Source organism: Podarcis pityusensis, assembly GCF_964106645.2.
Source record: "Podarcis pityusensis genome assembly, chromosome: 17".
Lineage (NCBI taxonomy): Eukaryota > Metazoa > Chordata > Lepidosauria > Squamata > Lacertidae > Podarcis > Podarcis pityusensis.
In genome coordinates this window covers 34,652,299-34,674,632 of record NC_138042.1, presented here as the reverse complement: position 1 = coordinate 34,674,632, position 22,334 = coordinate 34,652,299, and the positions used below count along the sequence as shown (strand labels likewise).

Sequence of the window (22,334 nt, the reverse complement as noted above, 5' to 3'; positions counted from 1 at the left end):
TGAGAGGCAAAGTGTGCTTCGGATGTGTGTACACAGTCACCGTCCGGGGCACAGTGTTTAGTTTGTGCACTGCAGTTTAAGAAGTGGTAAGAACAGTTCAACTATGGAACCGTTTCCAAAAGGAATTGGGGGCTCTCTTCCTTAAAGCAAGAGTCAGGATGCTTTTGCTCTGGGCTGGCTACAAGCCTCCATGCCTGCCCTCCAACTCTTACAGTTCAGCCCGGCTTTTAGTCTGTACAACTCATTTCATTTGACTTTTAGTTTTGTTGGACGACTTTTCCCAACTCCCCAACTTTTGTGCTTCCATTGTGTTTTTCAGCTATGGGCGTGAGGGGGGTAGAAGTGGCACTAACTAAATAAATAATTGTCAAGAGCTGCTTACCTTCTCATGTCAAGAACGGCTCACCTTAAGGAGCACTGAAATAAGAAGTAGCTGAAAACATGTCTTCAGCCTAGCAATAAAGGGCTTGAGGGCTGAAAAGCAGGTTTCTGAGCAACAGTGGAAAGGGGAAAGGAGGTTCTCATGGTCTTGTAACTCTGCTTTTAACTTTTAACAGAGTTAACATTTGGCTTAACGTTTAGCATCACGGCCCTCTGCCATTACTGGAATGCCCATTCTTTAAATGAAATGAAAATATACAACAAGGATACTTCTGATCATGCTCAGAGTTCCTTTGGCTTCTGACAGTTCCAACATCCTGTGCTCAGCACACTTAGAATTAAAAGAGTAGGAAGTCTGTCCGGGGTTCCCAGAGCCCCAGTAACCTTTATTTTGAGAAAACGAAACAGTGAATTCATTTCCTTTGACAGTATTCTTAAAACACCATCTACATTTTTTAAAAAAAGGATTTAAGACTTAGGCATCTTAAATTCCCATACTGTTGCGGCAAGAGTATTGTTAGCCCAGAAATGGAAACAAGAAGAAATTCCGACGAAAGAAGAATGGCAGATGAAATTAATAGACTATGCAGGATTGGACAAAATGACAGGAAGGATTCGAAACCTGCGGGACCAGAGATTTACAGAAGATTAGAAGAAGTAGATGAATTATTTGAAGAGCAACTGTAATCAACAAATTATGCTAGTAGGACTACAGGAAGTTTTGTAAGGAGAAATATATAAAGTGTTACAAAGTAGAAAAAGATAGAGATATTGGTTATGAGTCTGAAATGTAATAGGGAAGATAAGAAATGCATACCGAGAGATTAGATTAGAAAATTTTCAGACAGGATTGATGGAAGTCAAAAATTTGAATAAGATGTAAAAGTACTGTATTTTTTGCTCTATGAGACTCACTTTTCCCCTCCTAAAAAGTAAGGGGAAATGTGTGTGCGTCTTATGGAGCAAATGCAGGCTGCGCAGCTATCCCAGAAGCCAGAACAGCAAGAGGGATTGCTGCTTTCACTGCGCAGCGATCCCTCTTGCTGTTCTGGCTTCTGGGATTCAGAATATTTCTTTTCTTGTTTTCCTCCTCCAAAAACTAGATGTGTCTTGTGGTCTGGTGCATCTTATAGAGCGAAAAATACGGTATGTTTAATTACTGTTGAAAATGATATGTTAAAAAAAAGTAATAAAAAATTATATTAAAAAAATAAATAAATTCCCATACTATTGTGCCTGCAATCCATACTCCCCACTTTTTCTACTCCTCCGAAGACATGGACATCCTGGCATTCCTATGTAAAGACTTCCTGGAACTTCCAAAGACTAGCTTCATACTTCCCTACAGTACTAGTGAAGAGGAAGCAAGCTTTCAAAGAGCCTGAATGGAAACATTTGGCTGCCAAAGGCTTGACCTTGACAGTGGGAAGACAGACTCTTGTTTGCTCTGCAGCTTAGTGAGCGGCGCTAAAGAGACAAGGAGAACAGTGACCCCAGCGCAGTGGAGAGCAGCAGACTGTCCCAGGATCTCCTGCTTTCTGCCAGCTCCGTTTGACAGCAAGCCAGGAAGAAAAGGGAAACAATGGAGGAGCTCCATTCCCTGGCCCTCTTTGGATACAAGCCACTGCAGGCTAATGTCTGGAGTTCAAGCTGAAATACAAACAAGTTAAGCTATTTGCCAATGTCACAGCCAGAAAGGCAGGTGTGGCAGCTGGGGACAGGTTACATAGCCAGCGGGATTTCTTTCACCACTTCCTGGCACATGCTTGTAAGCAGCCACTTTCTTGGTCAACTATGGGATGTTAAGAAGCGCCTCCTATAGTAAGTGCACATAAGGAATGGGATTCAATGTCATACTATGACGAATGTCCTGCTTATTCAAACATTTCAGTTTGCCAGAAGAGCAATCCCTCTCTCCTCCTCCTCTAAACAGTGAAAGAAATCTATATTAATTGGGAGACACAGAAGAAGAAGAAGAGTTTGGATTTGATATCCCGCCTTTCACTCCCTTTTTAAGGAGTCTCAAAGCAGCTAACATTCTCCTTTCCCTTCCTCCCCCACAACAAACACTCTGTGAGGTGAGTGGGGCTGAGAGACTTCAGAGAAGTGTGACTGGCCCAAGGTCACCCAGCAGCTGCATGTGGAGGAGCAGGGAAGCGAACCCGGTTCCCCAGATTACGAGACTACCGCTCTTAACCACTACACCACAGGAGCCTTACCTGTTATAAATGTCATCATCTTCACCACCCCAGCCCCAATAATTATTGGGAAAGCCATTGATTTTTTGGAATTGCTCCTTGCTCAAAGCAGACACTCCTCCAAAATACTGATTGTAAGGCAAGCTGAAAGAGAGAAAGGCAATTCATCAAAAAAATTAGTTTTTGCTATCACCAAGATGTTAGGATTGCTCTTCTAGTTGCGATTGTAAGCTAACGTATTAATAATTGCATTAATAAGAACAGTAACAACAACAAGTATTTTATTATTTGTACTCTGCCCATCTGACTGGGTTGTCCCAGCCACTCTGCGTGGTTTCCATTAAAGCAATTATAAAATGTAACATCAATAAATGCCATAGAAATATGTGCTTCAACACACACACAAAATCCTGATTGCCTTAAAGAGAATAATCTATGTTTCTAAAGATCAGGATGTAGTAAGCTCAGAATTCACTTAAAACCTTCGCTCACCCCAGGTTGGACTATTATAAGTTGGAAGATTATTGCACTAAATGAAGGCAACTGGTTTTAATTCCCTGCCCTATCAGAAATACAGCAGAATGTAATAACTGCATAGTTATCAGCATTCTTTTCTTTTGTACTTAGCACATTATGCACCTCAAGACTTCACTTTTCAGGCAATCATCTTCCCACCGATATAGCAACAGCCCATTTGATATCTCCAAAACTTGTTCCTAATGAGGTTGCACACATAACCTGCAAGCATTTTCAGGCCTAATTCAGCCACAACAATAAACCATAATTTCCTGTTACATGTTCAAGCCGTGATGATCTTGCCTTTACCCCATTTCTCTCTTCTCTGACAAGTGCCAGAGGAGAAGTGAGTGCAGGAAAAGAGCAGCTCATTCATATTATGGGAAGCAAGGCTTCCCCATTACATCTAAAATGGACCTCTAAAATGATTCCCACAAGGCAAATGGTTTTAATGTTGTTGTTTTTTAAAAAAAGCATCATTATTTTTTATATAAACTGTTCTGAGAGCCTCTTGGCTGAAGAACAGTAAGTAAAGTATCTAAAGAAACAAATAAAAATATACTTTAGGCAAACAGATCACAGATTTGAGAGTAGAGCAATTCCAGAGAAGAGGGAAGTAGGCTACTTTGGAACATAAGTAATCCAAGTGTAGAGTGGGCAAGCCGGCATGGATACAGGTTCCTAACATTAATCCACTCTTGATATTAACAGCCATGCTATTATTATGTGATTTTTTGCTAGCGTCGAATAAATGTTAGCAATTGATCTCTTACCGGAATCCAAATTTATCCATCGACACAGAGAGGTGCCTGGGTTGACTGTAACACTTGTATATATTTCTGTCATCCATAGGGATTAGGTCAACATCGCTGAATACAAAGCAGTCATAATCGTATTCTTTCAAAGCTTCTGTGAAGCCTATGTTCAGAAGCTTTGCACGGTTAAATGTTGCTTCTCCACCCTAATGTAAGAAAGAGAAGGGCTATTAAGCACAGTCAATAAAAGCTGGTTAGCATTTACTATTTATTATAGGTCTGGCCCTTCACAAGCAGTAATGTAGACATGCGGGTGGCAAAGTTCTCTCAAACGTTTCATTCACCATGTTTTTCTGTTCAGTTTAAAATTATGATCAGCTGGTTCAACCCAAAAGAAGCATGCTTTTTCCAGGGTCTTGCTTGTTTTGCATTCCACACAGACCTCTCCTGAAACCTTGGGGAGGCTGAGAGCATATGCACCAAGTCCCTATCATTGTAAGGAATCTCACAGCTTTCCAACGTCCTAAAATATTCTCTTCCACAGAGAAGGCCTGTTCTCGTGTTGCCACCCTCTGGACCTCTTGAGGAGGAGACACACAAAGAAGGGCCTCAGAAGATGATCTCAGGGGCCGGGTAGGTTTGTATGGAAAAAGGCAGTCCTTGAGGGATTGCGGTCCTGGGCCATTTAAGGCTTTATAGGTCAAAACCAGTACCTTGAATTGGGCCCGGAAACTGATTGGTAGCCAGTGCAGTTGGACCAGGATCGGTGTAATATGCTCAAACCGTCTTGCTTCTGTGACCTGGCCACTGAATTCTGCACTAGGTGGACAGTCGCTCCAGAAGGATATCGAAAGCCACTGAGTGGTCAAGAAGAATTAACAGGGACATGTTCCCCTTGTCTCTCTCTTGACGGAGGTCATCAAACAGGGTGACCAAGCAGTTTCTGTGCCCAGACCAAGCCTAAACCTTGTCTGGTCTGCAACCACTCGCTTATAAACCACTTAAATTTTGGTATGAATAAGAAGCTTATTTTCCTTATTAAAGGCCTTGACTTCTCCCTGAAGTTTACAGGTGACCCCATTTTTGTCTCCAGTTGTGGTTTGTGCTTTCCCTAATGAGGCCTCCCGCTGCCGGTGCCCTTCCACCGTTCAGATTCCGTTCTTAGACCGAGGTAAAGTTTGAAAACAAGGACACTACTTCCGGTTTTGCTGAATTTGAAAACCGAATCGTTCATAAACAGGACTGTTCTTCAGCCAAGGTACCACTGTATAGGAAATTGATAAGGACTCATTTCCTCCCAGTAAGTGATTGGTTAGAAGTGGTACCTAACCTCTATAAAAAGGGTTTAGTCCTATAGAAGAGGAGGAAGATATTGGAGGCAATTTGGATCACACTCAATACAAATACTGAACATCTGGGGCAGCTGTGCTTCTTATTACAGTGGTGCCTCGCAAGACGAAATTAATCCGTTCCGCAAGTCTCTTCGTCTTGCGGTTTTTTCGTCTTGCGAAGAACGGCTATTAGCGGCTTAGCAGCTATTAACAGCTTAGCGGCTTTAAGAAAAAGGAAACAAACTCGCAAGAACTCGCAAGACGTTTCGTCTTGCGAAGCAAGCCCATAGGGAAATTCGTCTTGCGGAACGACTCAAAAAACAGAAAACTATTTCGTCTTGCGCGTTTTTCGTCTTGCGAGGCATTTGTCTTGCGAGGTACCACTGTACTTTATTTATATATGTGTGTAAAGAAGAAGAAGAAGAGAAGAGTTTGGATTTGATACCGGCTTTATCACTACCCGAAGGAGTCTCAAAGCGGCTAACATTCTCCTTTCCCTTCCTCCCCCACAACAAACACTCTGTGAGGTGAGTGGGGCTGAGAGACTTCAGAGAAGTGTGACTGGCCCAAGGTCACCCAGCAGCTGCAGGTGGAGGAGCGGAGATGCGAACCCGGTTCACCAGATTACGAGTCCACTGCTCTTAACCACTACACCACGCTGGTTACTCCTCCTGAGGAACACAATAAATGGTGTTATGTGGAGTGGTACCTCCCTGAGGTCCTTGATTTAGGATTAGTTGTGTACTTGACGAGATCCCATATTCAAAATAAAACATGGCATCTTCTAGATTAGAAGGTAGCTAGTAAACCTTCTCTCTGTAGGAAGTGAAGCGGGAGAGAAAGGACGCTGAGTTCTCAGCTTCATTCTGGGATATTATTCTTGGAACCAAAGTAATAAGCAAGAAGGCCTGTGGAGACTGATAAGAGGAAATACAAGGAAAAACCTGTTTTTTGTTTTTAAAAGATTGGAACAGGAGGATGCTACTGTATTTTGGGAGTTCCCTAATTTTCATGTAATTCATACTGGTTTTTTTAATGCAATACAAGGGAGTAAAAGATACCTGAAGGTGCTCTCAAATCTGCCTTATTCTTATAGCTATTTTAATAAGTAAATGGTTTCTGCAATAATGTATTGTCAGTTTGTTTTCAGAGTTTCTAAATTGTAATCTGCTCTGCTCTGACTTTCAAATATAATGAAGTTGTTCACAAACTTGGCAAGAATTTCAGGATTCTTAAATCCTTAAATCAACGAAACTAAAAAGTGTCCTTGCCAATTTAAGGAGGATATAGGACATGGCTGAAACCACACGTTTCTCTTATTTTAATTAACCCTTCAGGAAAACCAGCTAGGGCCGACTGCACACACACAAAAAACAGCTCTTTTTTATTATAGAAACATAAAAGCCAAATTGTAAGAAAGGAGAATTAAAATGCTCATTCAAGAAAAGTTTCTCATGAGCAAGTATTTCAGAAGTATATTAGGGGATTGGTTTGTTTCCAAAAGTACTAGAGAAAACTGTTCTAAAAATTATGTATGCCTAGCAAATTCCAGGCCAGAATAGCTTTCATAAATGCTATGAGACTGACTTGGTGCTCAGCTTACTAGGGTTAAACAGAGATTAATTGACCACATTTTAGAGGGGTCTCACATTTTAGCCCCAACAACTGTATAGTGGATGTAGGTAAAGCAAAGAGAGAGCAAACCTCATCTACTGGTAGATCTCTGGGTAATTTGCAGTAGATCACAAAGGATTTCTGGCTCCCCATTGGTTAACAAAAGCAACTCCATCACCAAATTAGGCTACTGAAACAGAGAAAGCTGGGGGGGCGGGACTGGGAATGGATATTTGAGTAAAGGCCTGTGAGCTCAGTTCTGGTAATGAAAAGATAATCCTGGGCTGAAATGACCCCAAGGTGTCTTGCTCCTTAATTCAAAGTGCATGCAGGCTGTTTCTTTAAGCCAGTGTTTGGCTCTAGTGGGTGGACTTCATGGTTTGAAGTAAAAGCAACATAGACCTTGCAAGCTTAAAGTCTGTCCAGCCTGACACTGCCTCTCTCATTTCTATGTAACTGCTAAATTAATTTAATATTCTATATTATAGCTTCCCCTGTGAAATTGTTACTTCTCAAGTCTTCAGAAAGGAGAAGGGCAGGAGATGAATTTAACAAAGCAAAGTGTTATCAGCAAGTTTGCACTTGTTCACCATAGAGGCGTAATCTCACAACCCGTTTGCTATCAGCATAGCTCAAGTCCAGACGCATGAAAGGAACAATCCCAGTTGGGTTATGTGAAATGGCACTGAACCTTTATGGACAGAAAAGCTTTGTACTAATGACCCCTCAAGTATAGCCCTACTCACCCATCCAAGATACTAATGGCAGGACAAACGTAGCACCACAGTTTCCATGACTTCTCACAGCTTCCAAATAAACACCTTCCGGGTGTGTGTTTGCCCAGCTGATAATTTATGTTTACCTCATATCAAGCAAACAGGCGTTCCATGCAGAAAATCACTGATAACAATGCAGATAGCACTGAAACCACAATTCATGCCAGCATTCAAGGTTAGCATTAGAAAATGCTGCAGGAGAGGAGAAGCCGTACTGAAGAGACGACAGGTGCTCTTTCTTCTTTAAGGCTTATTGTGACAATCTTGCAACTCTCTCTTCCGTGACAGTAGAGTTGTATTGCTAGGTCTTCACCCTCTTTAAAGCCTATTTAAATGCATACTCTCCAGAACAGGATTTTTAATAGTAGCGGCAGAGTAACATTCAGTTCAGAAATAATTAGGCATTTTTTCTGCCTGGTTACCACACCGGGGGGGGGGGGGAGATTTGTTACTACAGTACTGTGGTACCTCGGGTTAAGTACCGGTACTTAATTCGTCCCGGAGGTCTGTTCTTAACATGAAACTGTTCTTAACCTGAAGCACCACTTTAGCTAATGCTGCCATGCCGCTGGAGCACAATTTCTGTTCTCATCCTGAAGCAAAGTTCTTAACCTGAAGCACTATTTCTGGGTTAGTGGAGTCTGTAACCTGAAGCGTATGTAACCTGAGGTACCACTGTACCAGCACCCCTGCCCCACCTCCAGAGAAGGAGAAAAAATGAAGTAATTCAGTAACCACAAATGACTCTTTCTTGGAATATATATACAGTGGTACCTCGGGTTACATACGCTTCAGGTTACAGACTCCGCTAACCCAGAAATAGTACCTCGGGTTAAGAACTTTGCTCCAGGATGTGAACAGAAATCGTGCGGCGGCAGCAGGAGGCCCATTAGCTAAAGTGGTGCTTCAGGTTAAGAACAGTTTCAGGTTAAGAACGGACCTCTGGAACAAATTAAGTACTTAACCCGAGGTACCACTGTACTACATTTGTTAGTTGTGTCGGCGTCCCACCCCCCCCACCCCCCAAAAGAAGTGACTTAGAGGATAAAATACAACAGTTAAGATATGCTGGGTGAACATTATTATGTTAAAATGTGTACAGTGGGAGACAGCAGATCCTACCAAAACCTTTAAGATAACTGCATAGGACACAGGAAGTATGTGCCTTATCATGAATCAGAACATTGGTCCATTTAGTAGATTACTACAGGGTTGGAGCGTGGGGAGGACCTGGGGGGTTGTAGCCCCAGGTGCATGATTTTGAGGGGGTGCGAGCCAGGCACCCCCACACATGGATTCCTGCCCTGCCTGCTGCTGGGGGTCTCCATGTCCCTAGCCCCCTTGCTGAATGGCCACAAAAATAAAAAGGGTTAACAAAATGATGTAGATTGTGGAAGAACGAAACACAAAGATGACTTGGTTGCTGCCCAAAGTAGTACCCCTGTATGGCCCTTTCCCTACTAAGGTGGGCAGCTAAGAGGGGGAGTTGAGAAGACCTCAGGTAAAATCTCATCTCATCCATGAATTCAAGAGTGCAGCACAGGAAGGAGTTAGACAACCTGTCTATACAACCTTGGAACATTTGGTCTGTTGTAATCTCAGAGAAGATAATGTCCAGTCTACAATTGATACAGGGTAAAGCAAAACCACAATGCGTATTTTAGTGCAGTATGGTGGGACTTTATTCAATTTACCATGGATCAAAATATGTACATCTCTTTGCCAGAAATAGCCAAATCTATATGGATGTCATAGACCATGCACACAGACAATTTGGCAATTGTCTCACATCCCTTTAGTTATATAATATACAGTGGTGCCTCGCAAGACGAAAAACTCGCTAGACGAAAGGGTTTTGCGTTTTTTGAGTCGTTCCGCAAGACGAATTTCCCTATGGGCTTGCTTCGCAAGACGAAACGTCTTGCGAGTTCTTGCGAGTTTGTTTCCTTTTTCTTAAAGCCGCTAAGCCGCTAATAGCCATGCTTCGCAAGACGAAAAAACCGCAAGACGAAGAGACTTGCGGAATGGATTAATTTCGTCTTGCGAGGCACCACTGTATAACGATACTGTATGAAGTGCTCACCCACACCAATGTAACAGCAGATAGGTTTGGTTTTATATAATCATCTTGAAAATCAACAAAAAATAACTAACAAACCGTGAGCTCATTAGGTGGATTTAATGAAGCCCCTATTGCAGCTTTGGCTGCTCATAAGCACCTGCCTCGGTGTATATGAAGCCCTCTGTATATTGGAAATGCACTATTAAAAACGTTTATTAATGCTGACTGTGCTTCCTTTTAGGGAAATTTAAACATAACAAACCAAGATTCCCTGGCATTGTTTTCTAGCGGTTAATCCCCTCTTTGAATGAATTGTATTAGTTCCAACTCCCCCCACCTCTTTCCCTAGTGCAATAAATAACCACAGGGAAAAAATTGCAGGAAGGAAATCACAAGCCAAGTGCCTTAAGCAAAGGATTCGGATATAAAAGCCTTTCATGCACATCCTCCTCCTTTTCACATGCACTTAAGAAGAAGCCATCTCACCAGAGACAACCAACTTTCACTTCTGTACACTTCCATATCTTGATTATGCTTTAATGAACTGACACCTTTATCATTTATTTAAATGCAACAAGGTTATAATGCAACAAGGTTAAATTCTTGCCAAAGAAAGGTTTGGGTGGGTTCAAGGTCCTAAAGATATTTAGAGAACCCTTAAGCTCCTGTAGAATGTCAACTAAATGGCTGGATGAAAGGCTACCAAAATTCTAAGCTGCAGCCCTAAACACAAATTTTTGAGAAAGTAAGCTCAATGGAACTCATACAGAGGATTTTACTGTAAAAAAACAAAAGCTATTCTGAACCACAATTACATTCACTGAAAAGTAAGGTGAAATACTCTTCAATATATTGTTTTTTTACCATATTGTAATTGTGTGTGTGTAATTACATACATACCGTATGTATGTAAATGTATGTTTGCACTTCCAATTTTCCTTTTTTCCTAAATAAGCATTATACAGATAAGCAGGGCAGGGGGGTTGCTCATGGCACTCACCAATAGAGAGTACTGTCACCTCTTTTTTGCTGCCATTTTTTGCTGGCACCCACAGCACTTCCACGAAGTACAGGTTGTTGTTTTTTAAACAAAGGCTCTGAGCTTGGGGGATAAGGTGGGGAAAAACCTGAAAGTATGAAAATCTACTGAATCTGCATAATGTATACAGGTCATAGGGTTCAGTTTCTTGGGTCAGAATTTGAACTGTTTTCTTTTTTAAAAAGGGCAAAATACTTGGCTTAAAATGTTCTGGGGTAACTTGCTTGCTGCTTTGTGACAGGCTCTTTCCTGCGGCAAAATCAACATAGAAAACAAATTAGGAAACAGAATATCTGCTAGTTCATGTGTAACAAGAAATGGAGAAGTGAGGTTGGACACAGCGCTGAAACCCGACAAAGTGAAACAGAACATAAGGAGAGAGATTTGAACCAAGAAAATAAAACTCTTATCTTAAAACTATTTTCAAGACAAGACAGCAGTAAGGTTCCTCCTGGGTCTTGCACTGACCTCCTCCTTTGGGGGCGGGGGGAAAGGAACAGTCCAAAATTGTGTTGCCCAAATTTAGCTGCGTATTAATTTCATCTACGTGGGGCTGCCCTTGAGACTGACCCAGAAACTCCAGCGGGTGCAGAATGCCGCGGTGAGACTCCTTATGGGGTCTTCGCTGCGAGATCACATTCACCCGGTGCTATACCAGCTGCACTGGCTCCCGGTGGAGTACAGGATCAGGTTTAAGGTGCTGGTTTTAACCTTCAAAGCCCTATACGGCCTAGGACCCTCGTACCTACGGGACCGCCTCTCCTGGTATGTCCCACAGAGGAACTTAAGGTCTGCAAATAACAACACCCTGAAGGTCCCAGGCCACAGAGAGGTTAGGCTGGCCTCAACCAGAGCCAGGGCTTTTTCGGCTGTGGCTCCGATCTGGTGGAACACTCTGTCACAAGAGACTAGGGCCCTGCGGGACTTGACATCTTTCCGCAGGGCTTGCAAGACAGAGTTGTTCCACCAGGCCTTTGGTCAGGGCGCAGCCTGACTACCTCCTCTGGCAACCTGCACAGAATTTTGCTTAACGGTTGCCATTAATTTGATTTTAATTAATTTTTATAATGAAATGTTTTTAGAATGTTGGATTATTTGATTGTTGGATTATTTGATTGTTGTTAGCCGCCCTGAGCCCGGCTTCGGCTGGGGAGGGCGGGATCTAAATAAAATTTATTATTATTATTATTATTATTATTATTATTATTATTATTATCTACTCCATACAGAAGCAACAGAGCCATTGTCTGTTTGCACAACACACACAACTTCTGCTGTGGGCTGCAGAATCAAAATACATTTGCAGTCCATCCAAGTTTGGTCTGGTGGTTTTGGGTCAGCTGATCCATCTGCCATGTAAGTAACATAGACAAACTGAACACTTGGAAACAGTTCAAGAAGATGTAAATATTAAAAGCAGGTCAAAGCTGGCATTCAGCTGGGCAAGAGAACATTTACATAGGAAAGATTTATTTATTTTTCCAGTTTCATCATCTGCTACTCTTTGACAACATATCTGGGACAGTTGCAGCTGTGCCAGCTGCTTAACTCTCCTCCATATATTTGGTAAAATATATATTATTATTTTTGTTAACAGATATAGTTTTGTTAAAGAACTGAGACGGTTTGTAAACGTCAATAATAATTAATAATAATAATAATTTATTTGTACCCCACTGGTTGCCCCAGCCACTCTGAGCAGCTTCCACCATATATAAAAACATAATAAAGCATTAAACACTTAAAAGCTCCCTTACGTAGGGAAATAAATAGAAACAGATCAGTTCTGATGGCACAAACGTAGACCATGCTGAATGTGTCCAAACCTCCCACTCTTTTTTTGGTGCCTTATTTTATTCCTGTGTGTTTCTGTTTTTTAAAAATATATATATTGTGGCTACAGCCTCAAAAGCTGGAAGTGGCCTAGGCCTCTCTGGATCTCCGAGAGAGACTGGGTGGATCCTGCCCCCACCTATTTTCTTCCCTCCAAAATTGCACTCCCCGCTGCTTTTTAGAGGTTTGGCAGAGATCCAGCTTCCCAAAGCCACAGAATATCTTGTTTGGCCAGCAGCAGAGTATGGTGAAACATGCCTCCTTAGAGGGGGAAAACAGTTCATCTGGAACCAATGTACAGCTTGCAGAGGCTCTAGCCATTCTTATTGTTCTTATTTTGCAAATTTAACAGGGCAAGGAAAAGGCAGAGGGAGAAAAAGATTAAAGTCCTGGTCGAAGAAAGACTGGTAGACCTGGGGAGGTGGGGGTGGGAAATAGGGGTAACAACAAAGAAATCACATTTCTATCTTCCATCTGCGGGGACACAAGGGAAGAACTTGTTCCAGAGTTTTGGAAAACCGTCAAGCCCAGTGGTATCTGCTAGGTAACCAGCCCTTTCAAACAGCCCCTTAACCCCTAGACAGATGGAAGGACCAAGCCCACAGGGGGAAGGGAAAGTCAGAAAAAATGTGAGTGTTTTCTCTCTCTTCCTTTTTCCTGAGTCTTAATAACAAAATATACACACAGAGACTGAGAGGGGACTCTTAACTTTTCCATTAATAACAAATGCCACACTTAATCACACCATTTAGTTTTACTCAAACCAACAGCTTCCTTCCAGTATTGGGCTATCATTAATTTAGCTACCCCCAACATGAACACAACTAAACATTTTGACATCACCCCCGAGTTCTCTCCCGAGAAGACAGAAAGCAGACCTAATTTGAGCTCCTTAATGAACTAGGATGGCATTTATTTCTGTTATTACATCTTCCCAGCGCATTTTCTATTTATATATTACAATACTGAAGTCAACACACAAATTCCAGCCCCAAATAAACATCTCTTTTTTCCCCGCTCGGCGCAAGTTAAGAGAATTTGTATTATCAGCACTCCCGCTTCGTTTGCTAACTAGGAAGACACTTTTCAGGGCTAAAAAGCAGGGTATAAATAATAATTTGAATGATTAAAACAATCAACCAGCAAAAAGAAGATTTACCTAAGCATCCTGCCTTCAAAGATTTCACAAAATTCACAATCTCTACACTGCCTCTGAAGAAGGGTCTCCTAGTTCTTAATTGTTTAAAGTCTCATCCACAACTTTGCTTGCCCCGCTGCTTTCGCACAGGAAAACTTGTATGGGGTTTTAGGGGAGGGGTGGTACCTCTGGTGGGGGACACATTGTGCTCCTTCAGGGGTAGTTTGTCCACCTTTCGTCCCCAACCTGCACTCAGCTCTCACCTGTGGCTCCTAAAAGCTGTCAGCATGTGACAGCAGACACACCCTGGGAAACGGATTCGACTGGCCAGCTAAACCAGGCGAGGGAGTCCCTAAGATGGTTGGATGGCACCTTGTACGCCTCCTTCCAGCAACTCCTGCAGCCAAGCTGGTGCCAAACGTATTGCCCTGCTTTCCTTTGGACCATGTCAGTGGGTCCGAAAACAGGGTCTTGTCATCTGGGCAGCCCAGGAACTCCATACATGCTGCCCAGGCTTGTGCCCCAGAGAGATCGCTTCAGTGCTAAACCAGCAAAAACAACGTGGGAGGTAGCAGCTACACGTTGCCAGCCTCAGCCGGCGCTGTTATTCTCCTGCGGCTTGACTTTGCCCCACAGGGCAGACTCCTCTGTCACTTGAAACAAAAGGATGCCAACAACAGCTGAAACAGAACAAACGTCAATCAGGTTTTCTCCGGATTGACGCTTGCTCCAATTTCACGCTAAATAGTGGGTTTTTCCAGTGGGGGTGGTGTGGTTAGCAAGGGACAAATGGAAAACCACTTGGACCTTTCTAAGGCACAGGACAAGTGAGAGTGTGGACAAGCCCTCAGCGTTTTATGTCACTATATATTATATACCACTAGAAATCAGCAAAGCTGACTGCAAGAGTTACTGTACAGACACCATTTTGAGGATACCCAACACACCTCCACTGCGCTCCTCAAATAAGAAAGCTCAAACTAATTACCAGTTGGTTCAGAGAGCCAGCTGGACTTCTGCCTAGAGCAGCAGCTGTAGGTTTCTGTCAAGTCTGGGCAGACAAAAATCCCGTTGGCTCTCCTAAGTCAGCCAATCCCACACAGAGCTCTTTGCTCCAAAATTGCAACATGTGCAACAGCTGGCGCGCATTAATTATCCTGCACAAATATTATCTAAGAAAGAATGAAGAGCGTAAGATTGGCGTTGCAAGCTTGGTGAGTTCAGTTCAGACTTGGACGTTGCTACTTCCTTGAGGCTGGCAGAGCTCAGAAGTTAGAGGCTTCCCATCCTGCCTCTGTTTTGCAGGAGAGAGTTCATGTCCTTGCTAATTAAATCTCTCATTTATTATCGCATTAGGAAGTTGCAACAGCAGACGCAGATTTCTTAAGTTAACAAGTAAATAGCTGCTCTGTTCTTTCTATAAATGTAGCTTAATGCTTTTTGCTCTGTGTTCCAGGGCTCTCCGATGTTCGCAGAAGTTCACCAAGGCTTGTCCAGTGAGAAGACTATCTATTGGGGGGGGGGGGCATCCCTGAAAAACAGGTTGCTGTTTGCAACTATTTGCCTCAGGAGGTTGTTAAGTCTGCTCGACAACACACTCAAATGCATGCAGAGGTCTTGGCCGGTGGTGTAAGTGCTTTGTAAACCCTATAATGCTCCGCTGAATTTATTGCAGAGGAGTTTCCTGGCAGGCCCACAAGAGTTCCTTGTCAGACAAGTCAATGCAATTTCAAAGTTAGATGGAGCCCAAAAGCAAATCTCTGTGCTGTAGAACAGACCTGTTTTATAGCTTAATTATAAGTTAATGTAAACCAACTTTTATAAACTGACTGCAAATCTTGGTTAACAAGCGCCTGCTAACCATAATTTGTAACCTACAGTTAAGTTGCAGGGCCCTGTTTGGATCATTTTAACTATGGTTAACTAAACCATGGTTTATAAACCACACTTTAGTATGTTGTGCAAACCAGGCTGTTGAGTGTCCACTGAGCAATCATCTCAGCCAGAATACTGTGCAACAAACAGAGAGCAGGTGCACCATTGAGATGTGACTGCATAGCAAGTAACTTAAAGGTAAAGGACCCCTGACAGTTAAATCCAGTCGCAAACGACTCTGGGGTTGCGGCGCTCATCTCGCTTTACTAGCCGAGGGAGCCGACGTTTGTCCGCAGACAGTTTTTCCGGGTCATGTGGCCAGCATGACCATGGTTTAAAAAGAGTGAAGCAAACTGCATACTAGAGAGGGGTCAATTAGCATCCAGTTTTTTCCACTGGCTCCAGCAGCCCAACTTCCATTTTATATATTCTCACATCACATCCCCCCCACCTCCACCCATCTCCATTTCAGTATTCAGCCCAATTTAATGCATTTCAGAGGTTCAAAAGGTCAGTGGTAAACCTGCAGTAGATTCAAGTTTGAATTTGCATTGCACCAAAAGTTAAGAGGTGGGACGTTACCATTGAAGCAGTAGAGTGGTCAGCGTTCCTTCCTCCTTCCTGTTTCCTACCAGATGCAGAGTACAGAAGGACGCAGATGGAGTAAGAATCAATCGCTCACATACAAACTCTCCTTGCTTCAGCGATTGCTTTGCTATAGGACAGGTTTAACAAGAGAAAGGTAAGATTTCCCCCCCTAGAAGGAAGGGAGAAGAGAAGGAAGAATGGATGCAAAGGAAGGACAGACAAGGGAGGGGGAAAAAGAAAGAGAGAGAAAGCAATTGTCAAGAGAGCAAAGAAATAAGAACGTTTTCTTAGCAGGTTTTAAAAGCTCCTCATAACCCAAGAAAAATACCATCTGGATAATTTAGGCTCATTGCCAGTGTTGCTTGATGCACACAAAACTAACACTGCTTTAAGGAAGTTAGCTAAACTGAATGCTTCATTGACAAATTAGGTCATGATGCTTGGTAACTTTTGTATGATTTCTGCAGCATAATGGGGAAAAGCAGCGACACAATTATACTCTGTACACACCTAGCCTGTGTATGCTTACTGTTATCCACCATCCCCTGTTTTTCTTTCCAAACTATAGAGCCCTTTTTTTGCAGAATTTCATCAGAGCCCTGAACGCTAATAACCTTTGTAAGTAAGCTCTGTGAAAGTCAACGGAATTTCTTTCCAACTCAAGCATATTTTGGATCAGGGTGCCATCAACTTACCCCATAGAAACTTATTTCTATGTCTGCACAAATTACTCCTTAGCAAAAGAACTAGAAACCTTCGTTCAGCCACAGAGAAACACAATTAAATGGCCTCACATCCCATCCTATGCTGATTGAAGCAAACAAAAATTTCAAAGGACAAGACAGAAGTTTAACTGAACAAATCGTGATAAGCATTTTCCTTCTTAAGACATTTGTAGTAGGTATCAGATGGCAAAGAGTAAGACCCCATCAGATGTATATCCCAGCGATACTCAAACCGCATGACCTCCAGACGCATGTATTGAAAAATTAAGCCACCATTTTGGACCCCTCCTCTAGTCAATGACCCAATGAGCAGAGAAGTTCCATGTACCACTGACCATCATCTGTCCTGCCAACATCCCAAGAAAATAACCAAGGGTGTCCTGGATTTCCCCAACACAGCCAGCGCTGAAACTGATAGGCAATCCCAGAACATAACCATTGCTGAGAAATCGGGTCCCATCCCTGAGCAATAAAGCAAGAGGGAAGATGAGATGCCATAAACCAATGTTAAAAACAGGCTATTCTACTTTGCAAAGGAACATTCCTGCTTGTTGTTTTGGGAGCCAAATGGGGAAACACACGTTATATGTTTGATGGCAACAATGAAGTTTGTCTCTTAAGCTAACAAACAACCTGCCCCCAGGTCATCAGTGTAATTTCATAACTGCTTTATTTAAATCTCATTCAAACGAAACCTGCCTAAACTGCTAAAAAAAGGTGCCCCGAATCTGGAACTATTTGTTATTCTGTGGAAAAAGTATGAGACGGTTGTGTTATGCAGATGTACATACCCTATGAAACTGGCACATGAAAAAAGCATCAATTTGGCTCATGAAGATTAAGAAAGCTAAAAAAAAAACCACAGCAAAAAAACCAGGTGTATTCTGCTTCCCCAAAGCTCAGCACAAAGACAAAGAAGACTTTAAGAGATAACTCTGAGCAGACAAGCAAAAACCCTGTGTGATAATAACTAGAGGAGGCAACTAAAATTTTCAATATAATGTGTAAACTCATTCCAAGTACCGTACAACAAAATGCAACTAAATGTCATAGATATTCAGTCAATACAACAGAACTAAGTATAGTCCATTATAATACAAGCCTATCAGTTAAAAGTTCTGCAGTACCTCACAGATCAACCAAGACTGCTGGCTAGAGAAGGGAACTGCAGGAAGTCCCAATTGCAATCGTTGTACAACTCCCAAATCCTTTGGCTTGGGACCTCAGGTGACACAAAAATGACCAATCCAGTGCTACAAGTCCTATAAATAATAATGTTGTTGATGATGATGATGATTTATACACCACCAATCTGGCTGGGTTTCCCCAGCTACTCTGGGCGACTTACAGCATATATAAAACATAGCAAAACATCAAGCATTAAAAACTTCTCGAAAGAGGGCTGCCTTCAGATGTCGTCTAAAAGTAATGTAGTTCTTAATCTCCTTGACATCTGATGGGAGGGCATTCCGCAGGACGGGCGCCACTACAGAGAAGGCCTTCTGGCTGGTTCCCTATGACCTCACTTCTTGCAGTGAGGGAACCAGCAGAAGTCCCTTGGAGAAGGACCTCGGTGTCCAGGCTGAGTGATGGGGGTGGAGATGCCCTAAAGCCATTTAGGGCTTTAAAGGTCAGCACCAACACTTTGAATTGTGCTCGGAAATGTACTGGGAACCAGTGAAGATCCTTTAGGACCGGTGTTTTATGGCCCCAGTGGCCACTCCCGGTCACCAGTCTAGCTGCCGCATTCTGGATTAGTTGTAGCTTCTGAGTCACCTTCAAAGGTAGCCCCACATAGAACACACTGCAGTAGTCCAAACGAGAGATAACCAGAGCATGCACCACTCTGGGGAGACAGTCTGCAGTCTCAGCCGGCGTACCAGATGGAGCTGGTAGACAGCTGCCCTGGACACAGACAGTTCACAGATCCACAGCCATTCCCTCAGTCTGGGCAACTTGTAGCCAAGGGAGGCTATAGGCTTCTCTCGCTGTACCAACAACCTATTGCCACTGTTTTAGCATCAAGGTACAAAGAGGCTCTGTCAGCCCAATGACACTAAACAGCTCAGATCTAGCAAACAGAAATATAAAAATTGGAAGGATATACACTCACCTTGCTACATTATTTTATTATTATGTTGTCTATTGTTATGTTTTTATTATTAGGCTCTGCAAAATGTGTCCTTAATGTTGTACATCGCCCTGAGATCTTTTGAAAAAGGTTGGAATATAAATTATAATTTGAACACATTTCTTATAAATGTCAACTCTGTGTGGATACCTATCTGGACTGCATAGATCTATCTGTTTAAATTAATATAAACATATTTATGGTTATTTTTCATGTATGTTAATATGAGCTAAGGGTTTCCCTCACTAATCCACCCTTTTTTTATCTTTGCTCGTTTTTCCTTTTTGTTAAATTTCTTGTTTAGAGGGGAAGATAAGGGAAAATTTGTAAATATATTTGAATCGGATATGCAGTAATAAAAAGATATAAAATAAATAAACACAGAAAGGAGGGGAGGGAAGTTGAGGGGAAGCTAAATTAGATTTGTATAGATTTTATTTTCTATATGAAGGAAGGAAATGCTCTCCAGGAGCTCATATACCATGACCAAATCTAAATGTTGTAAAATGCATTATACGAAGGAACCCTTAACCATCAGAATCTTTAGCTGAGCATATTATAATACCGCAACAAGGGTGAGGAAAACCTTTCCTAAACTTTCTTTGTTTTTACACAATTTTGCACAATTCCACAACACTCCTGTTGCTAGCAGAGTTAAACCAACCATGAGGCATTACACACCGCAAAACCGTTTTTAGCAATTCACTCAGCAAAAAGTCCACAACATGTCTGAAAGTGACAACATGCACGTGCTCCTTTCGCAAACGCAATAGGCTATTTGGAATCTGGTAATCTCTTACCTGGTTAATTACATATATACCATAATCAAGCTGCTGCCTTTGAAGGATTGGATGAAGATAATACAGCCAGTATTTCAAGTGTTCATCTCGATTTCTGAACGGGATGATAAGCGCCACTTTCTCAAGCGCTCTGCATTCCTTTGGGGTGTAGCGTCCTCCTTCCCTGACTTCGGGGTTGTCGCCTGCCACTTTCTTCAAATCCACAGTCAGCGAAAACTCCACACGCAAAGGGCCAACTGGGAGGGAGGGAAAAACCACAAGACAAGTCAGACAAGACAATGGTGCGAGATCGTTGGTGCCTTGTTAAAGAAGCGATAGGTTTGCAAAAAGTCTACTAAAGAACAAGGGTAGGAGTCCAGAATTTCATTCTGGATACATTTATGGAGGACAATGTATTAGAGAAGTTTTAGCCTCATGATTCAGAAATGGCAACCATTTTAGGCGCCTTCAATTGACACGCAATTGTCAACACACAGTTCCTTCTGGATCCAGAAGGAGGCAGAACAGGGCAAAATTGGGGGCAGGGAATGGGGGGGCACTTATACACGCCCCGTATAACACGCAGGGGGCAGGAACAGAACCTCCATGAGAAATGGTCGCCATCTGTACTTGGGTCACAAAGGTCTCTCATCCAAGCTATGGGTGGATACAAGTTGCCAGTCCCCTTTGTAGATGTTACCACACAGCTTAAACTGGATACAGTCGTGCCATGGAAGTCGAATGGAATCCATTCCGGAAGTCTGTTCGACTTCCAAAACGTTCGAAAACCAAAGTGCAGCTTCTGATTGGCTGCAGGAAGCTCCTGCAGCCAATCAGAAGCTGCAGAAGCCGCGTCGGATGTTCTGGTTCCAATGAACATTCACAAACTGGAACACTCACTTCTGGGTTTGCGGCGTTCAGGGACCAAAACATTCGAGAACTAAGCTGTTTGAAAACAAAGGTACAACTGTAGTTATTTATTTTATTTTTTTCAGAATGAAGCATTTTACTTACAGTTTTTATTCTCCCCCACTTTTTTGTTTTTGTTATAATGCCAGCCCTGGTAATATTGTACCACTTCTTTACATGCAGTCAGATACTTCTGAGGCCTTGATGCCATCTTAAGCCCTGATGATCAATGCTAAGACAGCAAGACGACAGTGTAGTTAACACTGTGAACTACAGATACGCAGGGAGGAGGAATCTGTTTTAAACAGATTTCTATGTGGAACTTGGCAGTTCCAGCCTGACTGAGCTCTGCTTTCATTGGCGTGCCTCTTATATTGAATGCCTGCTTATCTCCAAACTGATCATGCATTGTAAGTTGACTCGTTGTACATCAAAAATACGAACATTTTACATCTGCTGTGTATAAAACCTCATAGGGTACTAGATTTCTGTAGCACGGTTTTATAAGCAGCTAATAGTTTATATCTATAGACGGTTCCTGCGTAGAGGGTTACAGTTTGAAAGACATGGCACAAAAGGAAAAATAAAGGAGGAGGGGAGAGGAAAACAAGCAAACACAACCAGGAATTCTTAACATTACACAGCAGTTCCCAGCTACAACAGAAACGCCTCAGGAAGAGGAGGTGTCAAATAGAAATGAGTTGATGAACTGCAAATGACTTATTGATCATGGTCTGAAGGCGCACAAGGCAACAACCTTGCTGAGTCTGGGACTGGTCAGGGTCAGGTAGGAGACCAAGTATGGATGAAATGTGGGGTGTGGCATGACATAATCCTGCTTTCAGGCTTCCCGTAGTCATCTGGTTGGCTACCGTGAGAACAGAGTGCCGGACCAGAAGGCATGCTGGCCCGATTCAAAAGCGTTCTTAAAATAGAAGTCAACTTGGCATGATCACTTTGCCTAACCGTCATCCACCCACTTCTATCTGGAACCAATACACAGATGCTGAAGATACAAGGCAGCAATGTATACTGTCATCCTTAAACCGTCTTGAACATTTTCACTTCTGGTGTGTGTGTGTGTGTGTGTGTGTGTGTGTGTTTTAAACTTTAGGTACTAACCACATGCAAAACGAAACCTCTTTGGGGTTTAGCTCAGCCACCGAAACTACAACGCCTAAAACTCCTTTACCAGAATTCTAAAGCAAAATGGGTTTCCGGTATTGTAAGCTGCCAAACGGACTTGTCTGCCTCCAATGCACACTTTTAACACAAACAGAGGGAATCCAGCAGCCTTTCAAAATAACATGACCAGCTCAGGATACTGGAATAGACTCATGTAGAAGGAGACACCAGGCGTATTCAACCTTCTTAAGGGAAATTAGATGCACTAGTGGTAGACTTAGTGATGTATGGAAGTGAGAGCTGGACCATAAAGAAAGCTGATCGCCGAAGAATCAATGCTTTTGAATTATGGTGCTGGAGGAGACTCTTGAGAGTCCCATGGACTGCAAGAAGATCCAACCTATCCATTCTTAAGGAAATCAGCCCTGAGTGCTCACTGGAAGGACAGATTCTGAAGCTGAGGCTCCAAGACTTTGGCCACCTCATGCGAAGAGAAGACTCCCTGGAAAAGACCCTGATGTTGGGAAAGATGGAGGGCACAAGGAGAAGGGGACGACAG

The 22,334-nt window shown here is 42.6% G+C and overlaps 1 protein-coding gene across 1 annotated transcript in view; it reads right to left on the bottom strand.

Moving 5' to 3' along the window:
- The window catches only part of B4GALT1 (beta-1,4-galactosyltransferase 1), a 55,345-nt gene that overhangs the window by 10,845 nt on the left and 22,166 nt on the right, over window positions 1-22,334 (bottom strand). The window contains exons 2-4 of the mRNA XM_080987030.1: window positions 19,763-19,998; window positions 3,869-4,056; window positions 2,601-2,723 (exon numbers count right to left, since the gene is read on the bottom strand). Coding sequence (XP_080843156.1) covers window positions 2,601-2,723; window positions 3,869-4,056; window positions 19,763-19,998 — 547 coding nt within the window. The remainder of the gene's footprint in view (window positions 1-2,600; window positions 2,724-3,868; window positions 4,057-19,762; window positions 19,999-22,334) is intronic.